The following is a 17527-nucleotide window of genomic DNA, read 5'->3' as shown; positions in this document are numbered from 1 at the left end:
AGATGGACCACTTGGCAGTTGGACCTGTGGGGTCCTAGGCGCCTGTCTCATCAGCGTCATCAGTGGCGCAGCCTGTTAGCGCCAGGTGGCGTCATCGGCCCGCCAGCACCACCGACACCACATCCACGGATGCGTCGGGGTCACAGCCAGGTATAGCTTTCCTTTTTATCCAGTTAATTTTTATTTTTATTTCTTCTTGTTGTTTTTTAATTTTTGTGTGTGTGTATTTGATTGTTAAATTTGTTTTTTATTTAACATTCATGTCATCTTTCTTTGCAGCAAAGAAGAACACTCGAGGGCCGTGTCGGCAATTGAAGACGGCGAAGGTCACCCGGGTGACCAACAGTCGTATCAACATCGGATATGACGAGCGACATCGGGCTGCACCGACGGCGGAGTTGCATAGCTCCTTGGCCCACGACATTGGTCATGTCATTCGGAGCTATTGCCCGATGCAATGGAAGTCTTGGAAGGTGATGCCTGACGAGACCAAGACTGCGGTTCACGGCCAGTTGTCGGTATGTAGGCCTTTTCATTCTTTTTCTTTCAAACGTAGTTTTTATATTATTTAAATGTATGTAATTAATTTATTGCAGACGAACTACAACTTGGAGGACCTTGACGAAGAGTCGTTGGCGTACGTCAACAGACTCTTCTCTGAGAGGTACAAGCAATGGAAGAGCGACTTGCACCACCATTTTGAGGCGTTCGATGATCCGCAAGTCGCTCTTCAAGAGGGTTGTCCGAAAGAGCTTGAGGGGCGGGAGGATAGTTGGGCGTGGCTCTGCGCTCATTTTCAGGCGCCCGCTTTTGTGGTAATTTTTTATATTTTATTTTATTTTATTACAAATGTTTTTTTTAATTTTTTATATTTAATTTCAATTTCAACTAATACGTTTTATTTTTTGTATAACAGAATAAAGCCAAAGTCAATAAGGGCAATAGGAAGAAGAAGACTCTTCTCCATCATTCGGGTTCTAGGCCCTTCTCCTATCGGATGGATGCACGGCGTCAGGTAATAATAGAATAATTTTTATTTAATTTTATACTTTTTCATTATTCTTAATTTATTTTGTCGTTCTAATATTTGTCTTCTTTTGTTAAATTTAGGGGGGGTCCAAATTCCCAGAGATCGACGTCTTTGGCGAGGTTTATGTTCGGCCTGGGAATGAGTTGGCCGAGTCCCTTCATGTAAGTATTATTTAATTTTAGTTCTTATGTTACGATTCAACTTTAAAGTTCATTATATGAGTGTTTGAATTTATATTTTATGTTATGCTAAACAGATGATGATGGTGGAGAGGAGCCAGTTGGTTCTTCAGGAGTCCGCCTCCCAACTTCCTCCCGATACTCCGATCGAGTCTGTGGATCCTCCACAGGATACTGGGTTTCAGATCTTGACGGAGACATTGGATCAGACTCTAGGGAGGAGACCGGGGACATATTGTCGAGGGATGGGGAATGCCAGGTGGAGGGAACCCAGACCCCGTTCATCAGCGCAGTCAAACAGTCAGGTCACTGCTTTGACAGCACAGGTGGCCACTCTTCAGAGCCAGATGTCGGTCATTCTGTAGTCCCTCGCACAGTCCGGCATTCCAGTCCCACATTTGGATGCGCCGACCTCCGAGCCCGTCCATCCCGAGCATCCACACCAGATGCCGGCCCCTGTAGACCCCCAGACCTCTAAACCGCATGTGCCAGACGATAATGTAGATTTTGGAACATTATTCGATTAGTTTTTTTATTTTCATAATTATTTTTTAAATCTTTCTCTTGTAGCACACATTTATTTTATAAAATAAATATTTTTTTATTGGAATTTCATTTTGTTACCCAAAAAAAAAAAAAACCAAATTTATTTTTTTATAAAATAAAACAAAAGTAGTATTACAATTATATATTAATTATATATTAGTTTTGCGCGACGAATGGTTTTTCGTCACGCAAATGTATATATTCCGAAAAAATAATGTTTCATTTTTTAATTACGTATAATTATTTTTGCGCGACGAAAGTTTTCGTCGCTAAAATAGATTACTGGGACAACAGAATTGTGGGCACGTGCCGCGCGACGCAGTTTACCATCGCGCAAAAGATTACGCCACAATATCTATTCGCGAAGTGTACCAATTGCGCGATGATGAACTCCTGGTGCGGCAAATGTCTACGGGACGTCTTGCGCGACGACATCTATTCGCCGTGCATTGTTTTGGCGACGAATCAGGTTTCGTCGCGCGTAATTTTGTGCGACGAATGATTGCGTCGTCTCTGAACTTTTTCTGTAACGAAGGATAACCGTCGCACAAAATGCGCGACGAGTGGTATTATCTGTCGCGCAAAGTCTTTCTTCACGATCTTTGCGCGACAGATTGCGCGCGACGATCTTTCTGTCGCGCTTTTATTTCTGCGACTACATGTTAGTTTGCGCGATGAAATTATGTTCGTCGCGCAAATACTAAAATGTAGTAGTGTGCTTACACGTGTCATACCAAATCTAAGCTAGAGAATCCACCTAGACTATAATCTAATGGTTCTCATTACATCATTTAAAATAGACTTAACAGAAAATCGGAAATGACTTCAGCTCTAAGAAATCTGTAGAAGGATTATATTTCAACATTAATAACTTTGCTATGCAGCCTTGTATTTTCTTGCATATGCTATTTTTAAGCAAGTTGAAACATTGGCCCAAAGATTTGCCAATGTGAGTAGGCAAACCCAAGTATCTCTCATGCTGGTTAACTTGCCCCACTCCCAATGTGGTTGCAAAATGATCCTGATCTCCACGCTCCACATTTCTACTAAAAGAGACACAACTTTTATCCAAGTTTTTTTTTTCACCTGACACCTGCTCATAGCGGTGGAGAATTTGTTTCAACTGTTCACAAACTTTTTGACTTGCTTTTAAAAATAAGAGGTTGTTATCAGCAAAAAATAGATGGCTAATAATGGGATCTCCCCGACAGGTACCGTTTTGTTCAGCATGCAAGATTAGACCTGAGAACGCCTCAGCACATAAGAGAAATAAATAGGGTGAAAGAGGGTCACCTTGTCTCAGGCCACGTTGTAGGATGACATAACCAACTGGGTTTCCATTAAACAGGAAAGAGTAGGAAACTGACGTCAGGCATGCCATAATTAAGTGAACCCACTGCCAATCAAAACCTATCCCCAGCATCAAGGACTCTAGGAAATTCTATTCCACTCGATCGTAGGCCTTACTCATATCCAGTTTAAAAGCCATATACCCCTGCCTCCCTTGTGTTTTTTTATGCATGAAATGGAGCAGTTCAAAAGCCACAATGGAGTTGTGTGAAATCATTAGCCAGAGACAATGCACTTTGCGAGTCGCTAATCAAGGAAGGGAGGATAACTTTCAACTGATTAGCTAGGATCTTATCCCTAATTCTGTAGAGAACGTCACACAAACTAATCGAGCACAATTGCGTCATATTTTTGGGATCAGGGACCTTGGGGATAAGAACCACATGAGTATAATTTATCCATTTCAACAACTGACCTATTCGGAAGAAGTGTAGAACGGTTGAGACCACATCGACGCCAACCACATCCTAGTACTTTTGGTAGAATAAAGGAGAAAAGCCATCTGGACTCGGGCTTTTGACAAATGCATCTAGAAGAGTGCATGTTTAATTTCTTCTGCTGCGAAATCAACTAAGAGAACCTGGTTCATCTCATATGAGACATGCTCATAATTTGTGTGCCCATTAGAGGAAAAGTTGTTGGAAATAATGGACCACTGTTTTTTCCAGCTGGGATTTTGTCATTTGCCATCTGCCATCCTCATCTTCCAGTCCAGAAATAGTATTCCTTCTTTTGCGACTTGAAGCTTTATAGTTAAAAAATTTAGTATTACGATCACCCGCTTTCAACCAAAGTGCTTGAGAACGTTGCCGCCAATAAATTTCATTTTTTGCCATAAGCAAATCAAGTTGTGCAATAAGTTCCTTCCTGGTCTCAACCATTCGTGGGGTTGTGGGGGCTTCCAACAGCTCACTTAGTTTGTTCTGGATGGTTTTAATTTGCTGTGGAAGAGAGCCAAAGTTGATCTACTCCACCCCAACAACCGGAGCCGAGTTCTTTTTAATTTTTCAGTAACACCCCTTGCCGCAGCGCAACTTTCAGGCCGGTGCCATTCCTCCCTTATAGTATCCATTCAATTCTCATGCTCTACCCGCATCTCTTCAAAGCGAAATAGTTTCCGGCGCCCGGTATTTGATAACATCCTCTTACTGATTGTAATTTTGATAGGCAAGTGATTAGACTTCGTGGGGTTTAAGTGCAAGACTTTTGTGCCAGGAAAACGAAAAAACCATTTTGTAGTAGCTAGAGCACAGTCAAGCCGAATTCAGATTTCCTCCGGACTATTCCTCCACCAGGTATACTTTGGTCCAGAAAACCCCAAGTCCTTGAAACCACACTCATCCACAACCTGCCGGAACCTTTGCATTTGTCGTGCCCCTCTAGTCTTGCCACCTATCTTTTCATCCACTATTAAAATTTTATTGAATTCACCACAACACAACCAGGGCAGTGAATTTGTTGCTTCCAGCCTTGTCAATTGGTCCCATGAACGGTGACGTTCTGCCGTAATGGGACAGCCATAGAAACCTGTGAAGCGTCATCTTCCCTGTACCCCAAAAAATTCCACCCTTGTATCAATATGGCTATTGCTAGCAAACCTCAGAGAAACAACTAACTCGTCTGTCCACAGCAAACAAAGGCCCCCGAAGGCTTCGTTACTTTCCACCATAATACATTGACGAAAGCCAAATTTGAGTCGAACCGGTTTCATAACGTTCCCAGAACAACGTCCTTCACAAAAAAAACACAATTTTGGGATCCTCATTACAGACAAGACACTGTAATGCTTCAACTGTCCAAGGGTTCCCAAGCCCTTGGCAGTTCCAACTTCGAAGATTCATGGCGCCCGGCAGGGCTGGGCAACGCCAACTCTCGCCTATCTCAGTGATGAAAAAGAAGAGACAAAAGGCAAGCATCGCCTCTACTAACCTTGTGTGTTCTCAGTAGTGCCTGTCAGGGAAGCACGCCTCTTGCCATTTTGATTAGGAGTCCCCGTATTCCCTCTATCATCAAGACTCTTCTTACAGATATGAACCCTGGATATATTCCTTCCTGCATGGGCTCTCTTTGATTTCAGTTTTGCTTCCTTTGTGATTCTTCGAATAATTGGGCTGAACCCAAAAGGATCCTCTTGAGCTATATCCTTCGTGAACCCCCCTGGCCGTTCAATAAACACTTTGGGCCCATGTTGGTTAGAAGCTAGCCCATCTACACCAACCAAACGTTCACAAAAATCACAGCATTGATCGGGGGTAATCATCCCATGGGAGCAATTACTGCCCAAAAGGGTAGCCGTATGAAGATCCTGAGTTAAGGCTAAGTTAATGTACAAGTAATTAGGAGACTGCATCAAATCTGCATTACAGTCAGCAACCGTTGGGAGCACTAGCCCTGTGGAAGCTTCTCGTAGGGTAGGTCCACCCACTGAGTTGTGGTTTGTCCTCCAGGGAGTCGCACTGGCATACACCTCCTAAGTGGCTTTGAGATGTCAATGCCTACTTTGATGCGCAGATAACTTCCGTAGCAATCACTTCTTTTGCTTTGATCAGTGACTACAAAGTCGCCCAATGTAGTCCCTATCTCTTTTCCCATAGCTCTCATCATGTAAACTAATGGAAGCCCACGAACCTGAATCCAAAACTCATGTTTGTGCAAAGGAATGCGGGAGGGGTTTACCACGTCATCTGCTTCACTCATCACTATCAAATAGTGGTTGAAGGTCCAAGGTACGTACCCACCCTAGAATTCTCATTCTGTCTTGTCGTAAGGAGAAAGCAAACATTAACAAATCATCCTCCAAGGTCACAATCTCCACCCGTGCCTTTGGTCTCCATAGCGTCACCATAGTGCGCTTAAACGCCTCCTTGTTGAAAGGTTTCTTCGTGAGCACTTTTCCCACTAGGAGGAACTTTGTAGTTCGAAGCAGACTAGCATTACCTCGCTCAACCACCAGTTCTCGCTGTTCCTCCTCAGTCAACGCAAATTGAGAAGCAAAATGGTTTACCATCTCTTCAATGTGTGCCAAACTGCACTCCAATACCTCTAGCACCCACTTGAATAGTTGTTGTACTAGAATAACAATACGTAGTAGCAGGGGCTGAGGCACACTGGGACCAGTGCAGTCCCAATCCCCCACTCGGCTTTTATTAATAATTAAAAGGATTTGTCCAATATAGGACCCTACAATTTCTATTTCTTAGACATTTATCCATCATTCTATAAATCTATGTGTAAAACTCAATTTCAAACTTAAATCACCAGTATGATATAAGAAGTCGTAGTATTCCTATGTTTTTACATCGTTGCCATCAGACTTCATATTTTATTTATAATTTATTCCAAGCATTTCATTAACTACCATAATTGTAATTAAAACTCCCTATTATCAATCACCCCATTTCTTTTGGTTGCCATTCCCTCTAACATATCGCCCCTTAAAATTGCAAAAAAAAAATAATAATAAATTTTAAATTACATATCCAATAATGTACATATAAAATATAAATATAAATAAATACATATTAAAATATAGGTATATTATTTACCAAAATTTTAAATTTAAAAATTTTAAAAAAAAAACTAGGGTAGTTACTTTGTAATTGAAATTTCGGTACATTTTTCATAAAATTAAAAATAGGTACACAATAATTTAATGAAAATAGGTATGTTGTATAATGTAAATTTATGCACATTTTTTTATAGAGAAAAGAATAGGTACATTAATTAGAAGAAAAAAATAAGTTCATTATACTAGGTAAATTGTTGTACTAGGTATACATTATTAGAGAAAAAAATAGGTACATTATTTAAAGAAAAAAATAGGTTCATTTAAAAAATAAATCATAAAACAAAAAAATAAATAGATTATCACATTACTTTTCATAAAACAAGTAATAAGTACATTATTTAGAGAAAAATATAGATACAAAATTTCGTGAAAAAATAGGTTCATTATACTAGGTAAATTGTTTTACTAGGTACATTATTAGAGGAAAAAAAATAGTACATTATTTGGAGAGAAAAAATAGGTTCATTTAAAAAAAAATTGTTTTCATAAAACAAGTAATAGGTGCTTTATTTAGAGGGGAAAAAAAGGTACATTATTTAGAAAGAAAAATAGGTACAATATGTAGAGAAAAAATAGGTTCATTTAAAAAAAAAAAGTTGTTTTCATAAAACAAGTAATAGGTGTTTTATTTAGAGGGAAAAAAAGGTAAAAAAAGGTTCATTTAAAAATATTAATAAATAGATTATCAAATTACTTTTCAACATCATTAGAATATACACTATTATTCATAAAACTATAATAAAATAGACTACTAGTCGTATAATTCATAAAAGGAAAACAACATAATTTTCTTTATTAAATAAACCAAATCGTTAATTAATTTCAAATAAGTTTCTAAATTAATTCCTACATCCATTACAACCATCTGAAGATGGGTCTTTTCAAATTCAACGTGTGTCATTAGTTACATTCCTCATAACACATTAACTTATAAATAAGGATATTTTTGGAATCCAAAAAATACAATAAATCATATTTTAAATTATATTAGATAACTTGCTTAGTTGAATTTTAGTCATCAGGTATTATTTAAAAATAAATAAATATTTTAAATAAATAAAAAAAAAAGAATTGTAAGTAATTTAAAATAAATTTTATGAGTCTAAACTCAATTTACTATAATTAAAAAAATAACTATATGCATTGTGTAAGGAAGCTCCAAATGCAGAAAGTGGTGGGCCTACAGCCAAAAAAGAACCGTCCAGTTTTAGCTTTCCGTGTTATTGAATAATATATAATTTTACCATGTGGGGTCTAGCAGTCAATCCCACGTTTCTTTCCAAGACTTGGCCGCCCCATTCCCACAAGGTTTTTAACTTTATAACTATTTATCACTTTCTTTTTCTATTGAATTTATGTGCAGATTAGGAAAGGGAAAAAGTTCAGAGATATTCGCTAAATTGATCAACTTCAAGTATGTATTTGTTCATCCTCTTTTATTTTTCTTGCTTAGTATGTAATTAGTATGTAATTCTCTATCCCTTTGTTGCAATTGTTAACCTGTGTTGGTGTATTTTTAATTTTATTTTATGAATTTCCATACATGTGATTTTCTATTGGTTTGATTAGTAGATAGACAATATGATTTATTTCGGTTTATAATAAATAGACAATATGATTTTTTTTTTTATGCTTTTGTATGTCTTGTAAGTTCAAATTTTTTATTGTTTATATTTTGCACAAGGCTTCCACACACATGAAATCCTAATCCTAACTCCGCCACTGTGTAGTAGAATTATCAGGAGCATGGAAGTCCAGAGAGAATACTACTTTAAAATCTCACAAACTTTCTTTGTGGACTTGACCTTTTCTGATTTCTTATAGAAACCCTAGGATAAAACAACTGTTCTTAATTATGGCAGATCTGGGTTATATCAATTGGTCAGAGTAGTGAATCCGCCCTTTGCACCTAAATTCAAGTCTCCTCCTTATAGATTAGCTAGATTAATTTTAAATAGTTTACAGCAAAGCTTGTATTGAAAACAAGAAAAAAAGCAATTGTTCTTAATTATGAGACATATTGAGTGATAAATATATCAAACATTGATTTTGTTTGTTTGCATAATGAGTCGTTAAGCATCTACTATATATATTGGAGAGATAAAATATTAAATTTGTTATAATATTATGTCTGACCTTGGCAGGGACGGACTCAGGATTTTTGTGTCGTGGGGTCATAGTGTAAAAGTTCAATTTTTTTTTTAAAGATTAAAATAACATTGAAAATAAAACTAGAGTACATTCATTCATAATTCATGTAAAAAAACAACATTACAAATTACAATTGGCCACGACGAGGTTTCATATTTTGAAAACGTAGCATTATAGCTTCATTTTCAATACAATCAAAAACATCCTTCTCAACATAAACAAGAAAGCTATCACTCAACCATTGATCTCCCATTTTTTTCCGAAGTGGACCTTTGATAATATTCATGACGGAGAATGCCCTCTCGACTGAAGCAGTAGCAACCGGTAAAACTAGAGCCAATGTAATAAGCAAATACACATAATTGAATGCTCGATGCATCCTTGTCTCCACCATTTTTTTTGCAAGATCACCAATCCCGTGCAAGTCAGAGAAATCACTACTTGAACTCACATAATGAATATAAAGCTCAAGTTGATCATCAAGTGCCAAAAGATCCCCATACGAAAAGTCTTGAGGATAAAATTGAGCAAGACGAAGTAACTTTTGTTTATCAAAAGCTACAAATGAATCATTTGGACTCAAACATGCCAAACAAATAAGCAACTCAGTATTTACCTCATTAAAACGATCATCTAACTCCGTAAGTTGCTCATCAATGACATAAATAAAGAGCTCCACACGATAATGATGACGATTTGTCTTTATTGGAGCATTACGCCTTGACCTCCCTGGAAGTACGAAGGCCTCATCCATGTTAGGAACATCAATATGATGTTTGTCACAAAATGAAGACACCTCTTCAACCAATGCATCAAACCCATTATTCCTCATCCAATGTAGCTTTTCCTTGCATGATTTCACCAAAGCCATTGCATTCACAATTTCTTGATCTTTCTTTTGCAATGCTTGTGACACATCATTTGTGAGTCCCAATATAGCCTTCATTAAGAATAGGTGAAACACAAACTGAAAAGTAAGTATTTCCCTTTGAATCTTATTTGCTTCACCGGCACTATCATTGGGATTATCATCAATAATCATTTGAAGCACATGAATCACAGATGAAAACATAGAAATGATGCTAATAATGGTACCGTAGTGTGAGCTCCATCGTGTGTCACCGGCACGTTTGAGACTTGTTTCTTGATGCAAACCTCGCCCGTTATAAGACAATCATTTTCAAAAGCTATCACAAGTTCTTCTTGGAGTTGTGCTCTAAGTGCATCACGCCGCTTACACGATGCTCCAACATGGTTAACCACACTATTAGTGGTTGTGAAGAAAGAGGCAATATCAATATTCTTCTTTGCTACGGTAACAAGTGCTAGTTGAAGTTGATGAGCAAAGCAATGAACATAGTATGCACAAGGTTGTTCTCTCAAAATCTTTGTTTTAAGGCCATTCAACTCACCTCTCATATTGCTAGCTCCATCATAACCTTGTCCTCGTAACTTGGAAAAGCTCAAACCATTGGAAGAAATGAATATGTCAATGGCATCCTTTAGTGTACTTGAAGTGGTGTCGGTAACATGTTGAACCCCCACAAACCTTTCAATTACATGCCCTTTGTCATCCACATAACGCAACACCATAGCCATTTGCTCTTTCACAGAAATATCACGTGCTTCATCCACCAATATAGAAAAGAATCTATCTTTTAAACCACTCATGATGACATCAAGTGTTTCCCCGGCACATGCATTGACAATATCTTTTTGAATCTTTGGAGCTACTAACTTGAGATTCCCCGGAGCATTTTCCAACACAACTTCTTTAACTTTCTCATCATTGTCTGCAAGGAATTGCAATAGCTCCAAGTAATTTCCCCTATTGCTTGAAGTGGCACTTTCATCATTTCCACGAAAAGAAAGACCTTGTCTCAATAGAAACTTAGTGCACTTGATTGATGCAATTAAGCATCTTCGATATGCCATACGAGCTTGTTCAGAGTGTTTGCTCACAGCCGTTTCAATATGTGTATTTTGATTCATCAAATTTGTAGCGGCTTCTCTAGCTTTATTATGAACACTACCAACTGGTCCAACATGCACCTTCATTCTTTCTCTCCCTTTCTTCCAATTCTTAAACCCTGCTCCAGTGAAGGCTTCACTACCCACTTGTTCAAAATTGGATTTAAAGAGATAGCAATAAAGACAAAATGCAGCACCTTAAGATACACTATACTCCAACCAATCAAATTCATCAAACCATTGGGGAATGAAGCGTCGATTAATTCCTGAGATATTACTTTGTGGGAAAGAATGACCTCTAGGTTGACAAGGTCCTTTTTGTAGATATGCTCTTCGAACCTCATCTCTAATATTAGCATCATACTCAATCATACGAATTCTTAGTCCCGGGTCTGCCTGAAGATTAGCCAAAACCTCATCTAACTCGCTTTGTCTTGAACTTGAAGTTCTTGAACTACCCACACTATCCGAACTACCCAATGATGACTTTCTCTTAAAAAATCTTTCCATAATTCTACATAAATTAATCAAAATAATAACTAAAATCAATTCAAGAGAACACCAAATTTATACCAATTAACCACAAAAAATTCATAAATGAAACATCCAATAAATCTAAACAACACCAAATTTATACCAATTAACCACAAAAAATTCATAAATGAAACATCCAATAAATCTAAACAACACCAAATTTATACCAATTAACCACAAAAAATTCATAAATGAAACATCCAATAAATCTAAACAACACCAAATTTATACCAATTATCCACAAAAAATTCTTTTTGAAACATCCAATAAATCTAAACAACATCAAATTTATACCAATTAACCACAAAAATTCATAAATGAAACATCCAATAAATCTAAACAATATAATACAATCATAAATTCAATTTCAATTTAAGTAATTTAGGTTTAGAGTTAGAATTTACCTTGAATTGTGAGGTGGTGGAAGTGGAGGCAAGCTTTTGGAAATGGCGGAGCTGCTGGCAGCGGCGACAATGGAGGATTTGGGGCTTCAAGGCTTGGTGGAGAAGAGGGTTAAAGGTTTGTGGGGGGTGGAGATTGGGGATTTGGGTATGAGGGTTTAGAAAATATGTGTTTTGGGAAGCAAATTCGGGAGGAAGAAGAAGAGAAACTGAGCTGTGGCTTTTTTTTATAACACCTAGGCCAAAACGACGTCGTTTTGGCCAGGTCTTTTAAAAAAAAATTTCGCTGGTCCAAAACGGCGTCGTTTTGGCCAGCGGATTTTAAAAAAAAATACGCTGGTCCAAAACGACGCCGTTTTGGCCAGCGCGTTTTTAAAAAAAATTCGCTGGTCCAAAACGACACCTTTTTGGCCAGCGAGTTTTAAAAAAAAATTCGCGCGTTCTGGTCCAAAACGACGCCGTTTTGGCCAGCGCGTTTTAGTCCAAAACGACGCCGTTTTGGACAGTCTGTTTTAAAAAAAAAATTAGAAGCTGGGCCAAAACGACGTCGTTTTGGCCAGCTCCTTTGAAACAGAACACAGCCCCTGTTCATCTTCTTCTTCCTCTTGTCTGCAGATCCAATCTCTCATGGGGTCATACCCCATTTCAAAGCTATCTTGTAGCTTGCTTCCATGGACTCCATGGGGTCGTTTGACCCCATTGACCCCACTGTGGGTCCGTCCTTGTGACCTTGGTGTTCTTGCAATATTCAAGGTTACTCCAACAAGACTCATCGACCATCACATCAGGGCCCCTGGTGGGGTTCATGTACACTGTACCAATTGACGACGTGAACACAACCCTTTTAACCTTGGCTTCTGCCGCCGCAACAATCACATTCTTCGTTCCATTCACTGCGGGCTCTATCATTTGTTCCTATATTTGTTCCATTATTCATTGCTTTATTAAAAAAATACTAGATATAGGCAGTGGCGGATCCAAAAAAATTTCACGTGAGGGGCATCATTTAGAAAGCTAAAAGTTTCTTTACCAAAAAAAGAAAAAACTAAAAGTTCCAAAAAAAGTATTTAGACAAAAAAATAAAGATGGTCTATTAATAAATATTATATATATTAATAAATGGGCACGAGAAACTACAACCTATTTAATTAATAGTGAATTCCAGAGTGTTTCTCAGACCAAACAAAAACCTATTAATAAATATTAGATATGTTATTACGCACGTCCAATTTATAAGTTATTGAGGGCCCATCTTTTTGGGCTTTACCACCAAAACGCACGTTTGCTTTTGGAAAACTCAAGCTTGAATAAAACGATGTGTTTCGCCAAAAGAGATCAAAGAAAGAGAATGATGTCATTCTAGCAAAAGAAATTAGGTCTATCTTCTTCTTCACGAAAACCTGCGCCTCAGACTCCATACATCAACCCATTAATTTTGAAATCTATATATAAAATCCAAATTTAAACTAAAATATATAAAAGGTCATACTACTCCTACATATTTACATTTCCTGCCACTGAGCTTCAAATAATTAAACCTCATTGTTTTCAAGCGCGTCCCTTATTTCTAATTAATACTTCAGGCTAGTTTGGGATTGCTGTCACTTTTAAAAAAAGTTGCTTCTGTTGTGCTTTAAAATTAATTAGATGTAAAGTAAAGCAGCTCCATGTTTGGAAAACAATACTTTTAAACTACTGTTAATATAAAAAGAAATGTCAAAATTTTTTGGTAAATTTTAATATAAAACTATTGCACATGTGAATAATGACTAAAATAGACATGATATTGAAAGCATTATGTGCTAATCATATGGCGGTACTGGTGGTGGTGGAGGTGAAGGTGGTGGTGCAAGAGGTAGTGGTGGAGATAGTGGTGAGGATGGTGGTTGTGGAAGTGGAGGTGAAGGTGGTTGTGATGGAGGTCGCAGAGGTCGAAGAGGAGGAGGAGGTGGTGGTGGTAGTGGTGGAGGTGGAGGAGGAGGTTGTGGTTATGGCGGTGGTGGTGGAGGTGGTGGTGGCGAAGGTGGTGGAGTTGGATGTGGAGGTGGAGGTGGTATCAATTTTTAAAATTAATAATGGTATTTTGGGAATTAAAAAAATCCATTAAAGGCTCATCTCTGCTTATTTTAAAAGCGGCTTTGAAAAGCAACTCAGAGTCTGCTTTTAAAAGTTGCTGTCAAAAGGCCATTACTTTTAAAATAATAGGGATATTTTATTTTTACCAAACACTTTAAACTGCTTAACTTTAAAGTGAAGCAGATTTTTTACCCAAAAAAACAATCCAAGGCTTTCATCATTTATAGCATATCAATGACCTTTTTTTTTTTTTTTTGGGCATTCCCTCTAAACCCTAAAATTTCGACCAATAAAAAAAATCCTTAATAAAAAAAAAATTAATTTTTTTACCAATAAAAAAATCATTAAATTTTCTATCAATAAAAATTCCTCAAATTTTGTCCTGATAAAATATGATTGGTAAATTATTATCAATAAAATATAATATACCTACAAATTTACCCATAATAGGTAAATTACATTGCATAATAGGAAATTATTAGGTAAACTATATCCAAAATGTTTTTATAAAAGTTGGGTATATTATTTGAATAATATGTAAATTCATACTATGTACATTATTTTCGTAAAAGAAGTAACATGTATGTTATTTTTTGTCATAAAATGGTATGTATGCTATTATATTTATGAAACAATAATATAATAGATAATTAATCATGTATACTTCATAAGTAAATTACAAATTATTTTTTTATTGAATAAACTGATTAGGTATGTTAAATCTGAATGTATTGTTAAGTTTAAAAAAAGTTTCCAAATTAATTCCTACATCCATTTGGAGATCTTTTCAAATTCAACATGTGCCATTAGTTACAATCCAATTAAAATTTATTTCTATGTTGGTTCCTACATTAATATACAAGATATAATAATGACTTAGAGCATCCACAATGAGCTTCCTAAACCACCTCCTTAGACAAATTTTAGGGAGGAATTATAAAAATGCAACTCCAACCATGCTCCCTATCCACCTCCTAAAATAGGGAGTCGTCTAGGAGCTCTTAAATCTGAGGAGAGAGAAAGAACTCCTAGTAGCTCCCTATAATTTAATGCTTCTTTATTTAATGAGTATTTCAAACCTTTATTTAATGCTAACTAATTTTATTTTTTTTAATAGAGACGGACCAATCAAAAAAGAGTTATAGCATTTATGACTCTCCAAATTAGAGAGTATGGTTGGAGTTGAAATTTTTTAGAGAGCTCCTAAAATAGCTTTCTTATATTTTTAGCTAAATTTTAGCTAAGAAATAGAGAGCATCATTGTGGATGCTCTTAGTTGGGGTATTTTAGGAATCGAAAAAGTACAATAAATTCGATTTTGCGTTTGATTAGGTAACTTCCCAAGTTGGATCCTAGTCATCGGGTTTTATTTAGAAAAAAAAAAACTATATTTTATTCAAACAAAAATAAAGAGATGGGTTGTACTTGTAGTTGAAAAAAATTACCTTGAAGGGGTTAAGTTAATTTTACTATTAAAAAAATGAAAATAACAAATCCAATCCCTTCAAAATATTTTCATAGCATAGAGATAATATATTATAGTAGAAAATCATGAGCAAATTTTATTTTGAGTTTAGGTACAATATATCTTTTTTTCAAGGCATTTGGGATACATTTTGGAGAAATTTTTATGGTACTAGAATACATCCACGTGTTAGGGTATAGCCTAAATTGGTAATTTTAATACCTCATTAATTTTATAAATAAATAAAAAGTAACTAAAATGTGATGTTTATTTTTTTATTTTTTTAAATAAAATAGAAATCTAGAGAGAATAACATTTGGAAAATAACTTTTCTAAAACCCCTTTCAATCACCATAATTTCCCCGAATATAGTCCAATGACATCAAAGACAAAAACTAGCCACTAACCGACATGACTCTCTTAAAAAGACTAAGAACACCCAGCAAACTCAACTAAGCTTTTGGAATTATGAAAGAAAACAAACACATAAAATTTACAAAGTTTCTTTGAACAAACTGAACCAAAATAATACTAAAAACTAAAACGATGTAGGCAAAAGGAAAATTAACCGCCAATAATCTTTTCGGGGTAAGACATAGAGAGCGCCACCGAGTTACTCCAGAGCCTCAACGTACCAATGAGTAGTGGATCTACCATGATCAAGCTGCAACACCTCAAAGAGCAGCCTCGCAAGATGAGGCACAACCAAAGTTAGCCCGGATCTGAGACAGCAGATCTTCCAAAAGAAGAGTAAATCGATAGAGGTCCCCCAAAAGCCAAAGAACATCGAACATCCAACAGGATCCGGGAGCAGACGCGTTCTCTTTCTTTTTCTTTCCCTCTCTTAGCGGCTAGGGTTATGTACCCTCAAATGTGAGCTTTTTACCAAACTACTAGACATGCATTTTTATTTTTTTTTCCTTATCTTAAACTTTAGTTAAGATGTAATCATGACACCATGCTGCGAAAATGTAAATTATTTCATATAAGATAATGAATGTATCGTTACAATAGTAGGAAAAAATTCAAGCCGCTTTACTTTCTAATAGACTTTATAAAAATGTCATCAAATTATCAAGAACTCATCTCATAATGTTTCGTGTTGCTCTCATGCCAATTAATGCCCTAAATCAAAATTCATGCTATCGATTTCATACCACTTGTTAAAATATTTTAAAAAAAAGATAAAGATATGTGAGGGTTTCTTTTTTTGGATCAAGAAGATATGTGAGGCTTTAACAATTGCTTTGTCTGACAAGTGGAAGACAAAATGTCACATGAGCCACATGACTTTTTATTTTTATTTTTTATTTTTTCTTTAGAATAATGATATTTTAACAAGTGGAAGAGAAAACAGATTACTGTGTCATTGCATGAGCCACCCTAAAGACATCTCTCCTATGTGACCAAAGTTGCCTCATTTAGTGGCGTACCTGTGCAGGCGCAAGGAGGTGTACCTGAACCTCTGGTCGTCAGAAAAATTCATTAGAGCAGTTGGAGTTGCACCTTTGTTTCAAACCTGAGATGCACGCAACATGGTCTACGAAATGCCCAAACCAAATTGGGCGTTGCGCTACAACTGCTGCGCTCTAAACGCAATGCGCACGTGCTTGTTTTTTTTAACACAGCCTGGCTAAAGACATATCCCCTATGTGACCAAAGTTGCCTCATTTAATGGCGTACCTGTGCAGGCGCAAGGAGGTGCACTTGCACCTCCGGTCGCCAGAAAAATTAATTAGAGCAACTGGAGTTGCACCTCTGTTTCAGACCCGAGATGCACGCAACATGCTCTACGAAATGCCCAAACCAAATTGGGCGCTGCGCTACTACTGCTGCACTCTAAGCGCAACGCGCATGTGCTTGTTTTTTTTAACACAGCCTGGCCAAAACGAAGTCATTTTGGACCAAGCTTTAAAAAAGGGTTTTTTTATTTTTTATTTTTATTTTTATTTAACCTGGCCAAAACGACATCGTTTTGGACTAGGTTTTTTATTTATTTAAAGGGAAGCTGCTAGTCCATTTCTCTTGGGCTTTCCAATTTCTATAATTTCTTACTTAATTGGGTTTTAAGTGGGTGTTATCTTTATTCAATTGGGTTTTGGGAATTCCTCATTTAAGTGGGATTGGAATTCTCTTTATAATGGACCAATTTAACATTACTCAATTTCATCAAAGTGTGTGTGCATCACACGAATCCCACGTTTTTTTTTTCCTTCTTGAGTATGCCAATCCAAAGTAAGTCGAATGCTTTATTTT

At 36.6% G+C, this 17527-nt stretch overlaps 1 protein-coding gene across 1 annotated transcript in view; it reads right to left on the bottom strand.

Annotated features, from left to right (window-relative positions):
• The window catches only part of LOC117621323 (cinnamoyl-CoA reductase 1-like), a 49091-nt gene extending 36452 nt beyond the window's left edge, over positions 1-12639 (bottom strand). Inside the window, exon 1 of the mRNA XM_034351727.1 lies at positions 12460-12639. Within this exon, the coding sequence (XP_034207618.1) occupies positions 12460-12639 (180 nt within the window). The remainder of the gene's footprint in view (positions 1-12459) is intronic.
• Positions 12640-17527: the final 4888 nt, after the last annotated feature.

Source organism: Prunus dulcis, chromosome 3, assembly GCF_902201215.1.
Source record: "Prunus dulcis chromosome 3, ALMONDv2, whole genome shotgun sequence".
NCBI lineage: Eukaryota > Viridiplantae > Streptophyta > Magnoliopsida > Rosales > Rosaceae > Prunus > Prunus dulcis.
The sequence above is the reverse complement of the archived record's forward strand: the minus strand, read 5'-3'. Positions and strand labels throughout refer to the sequence as shown.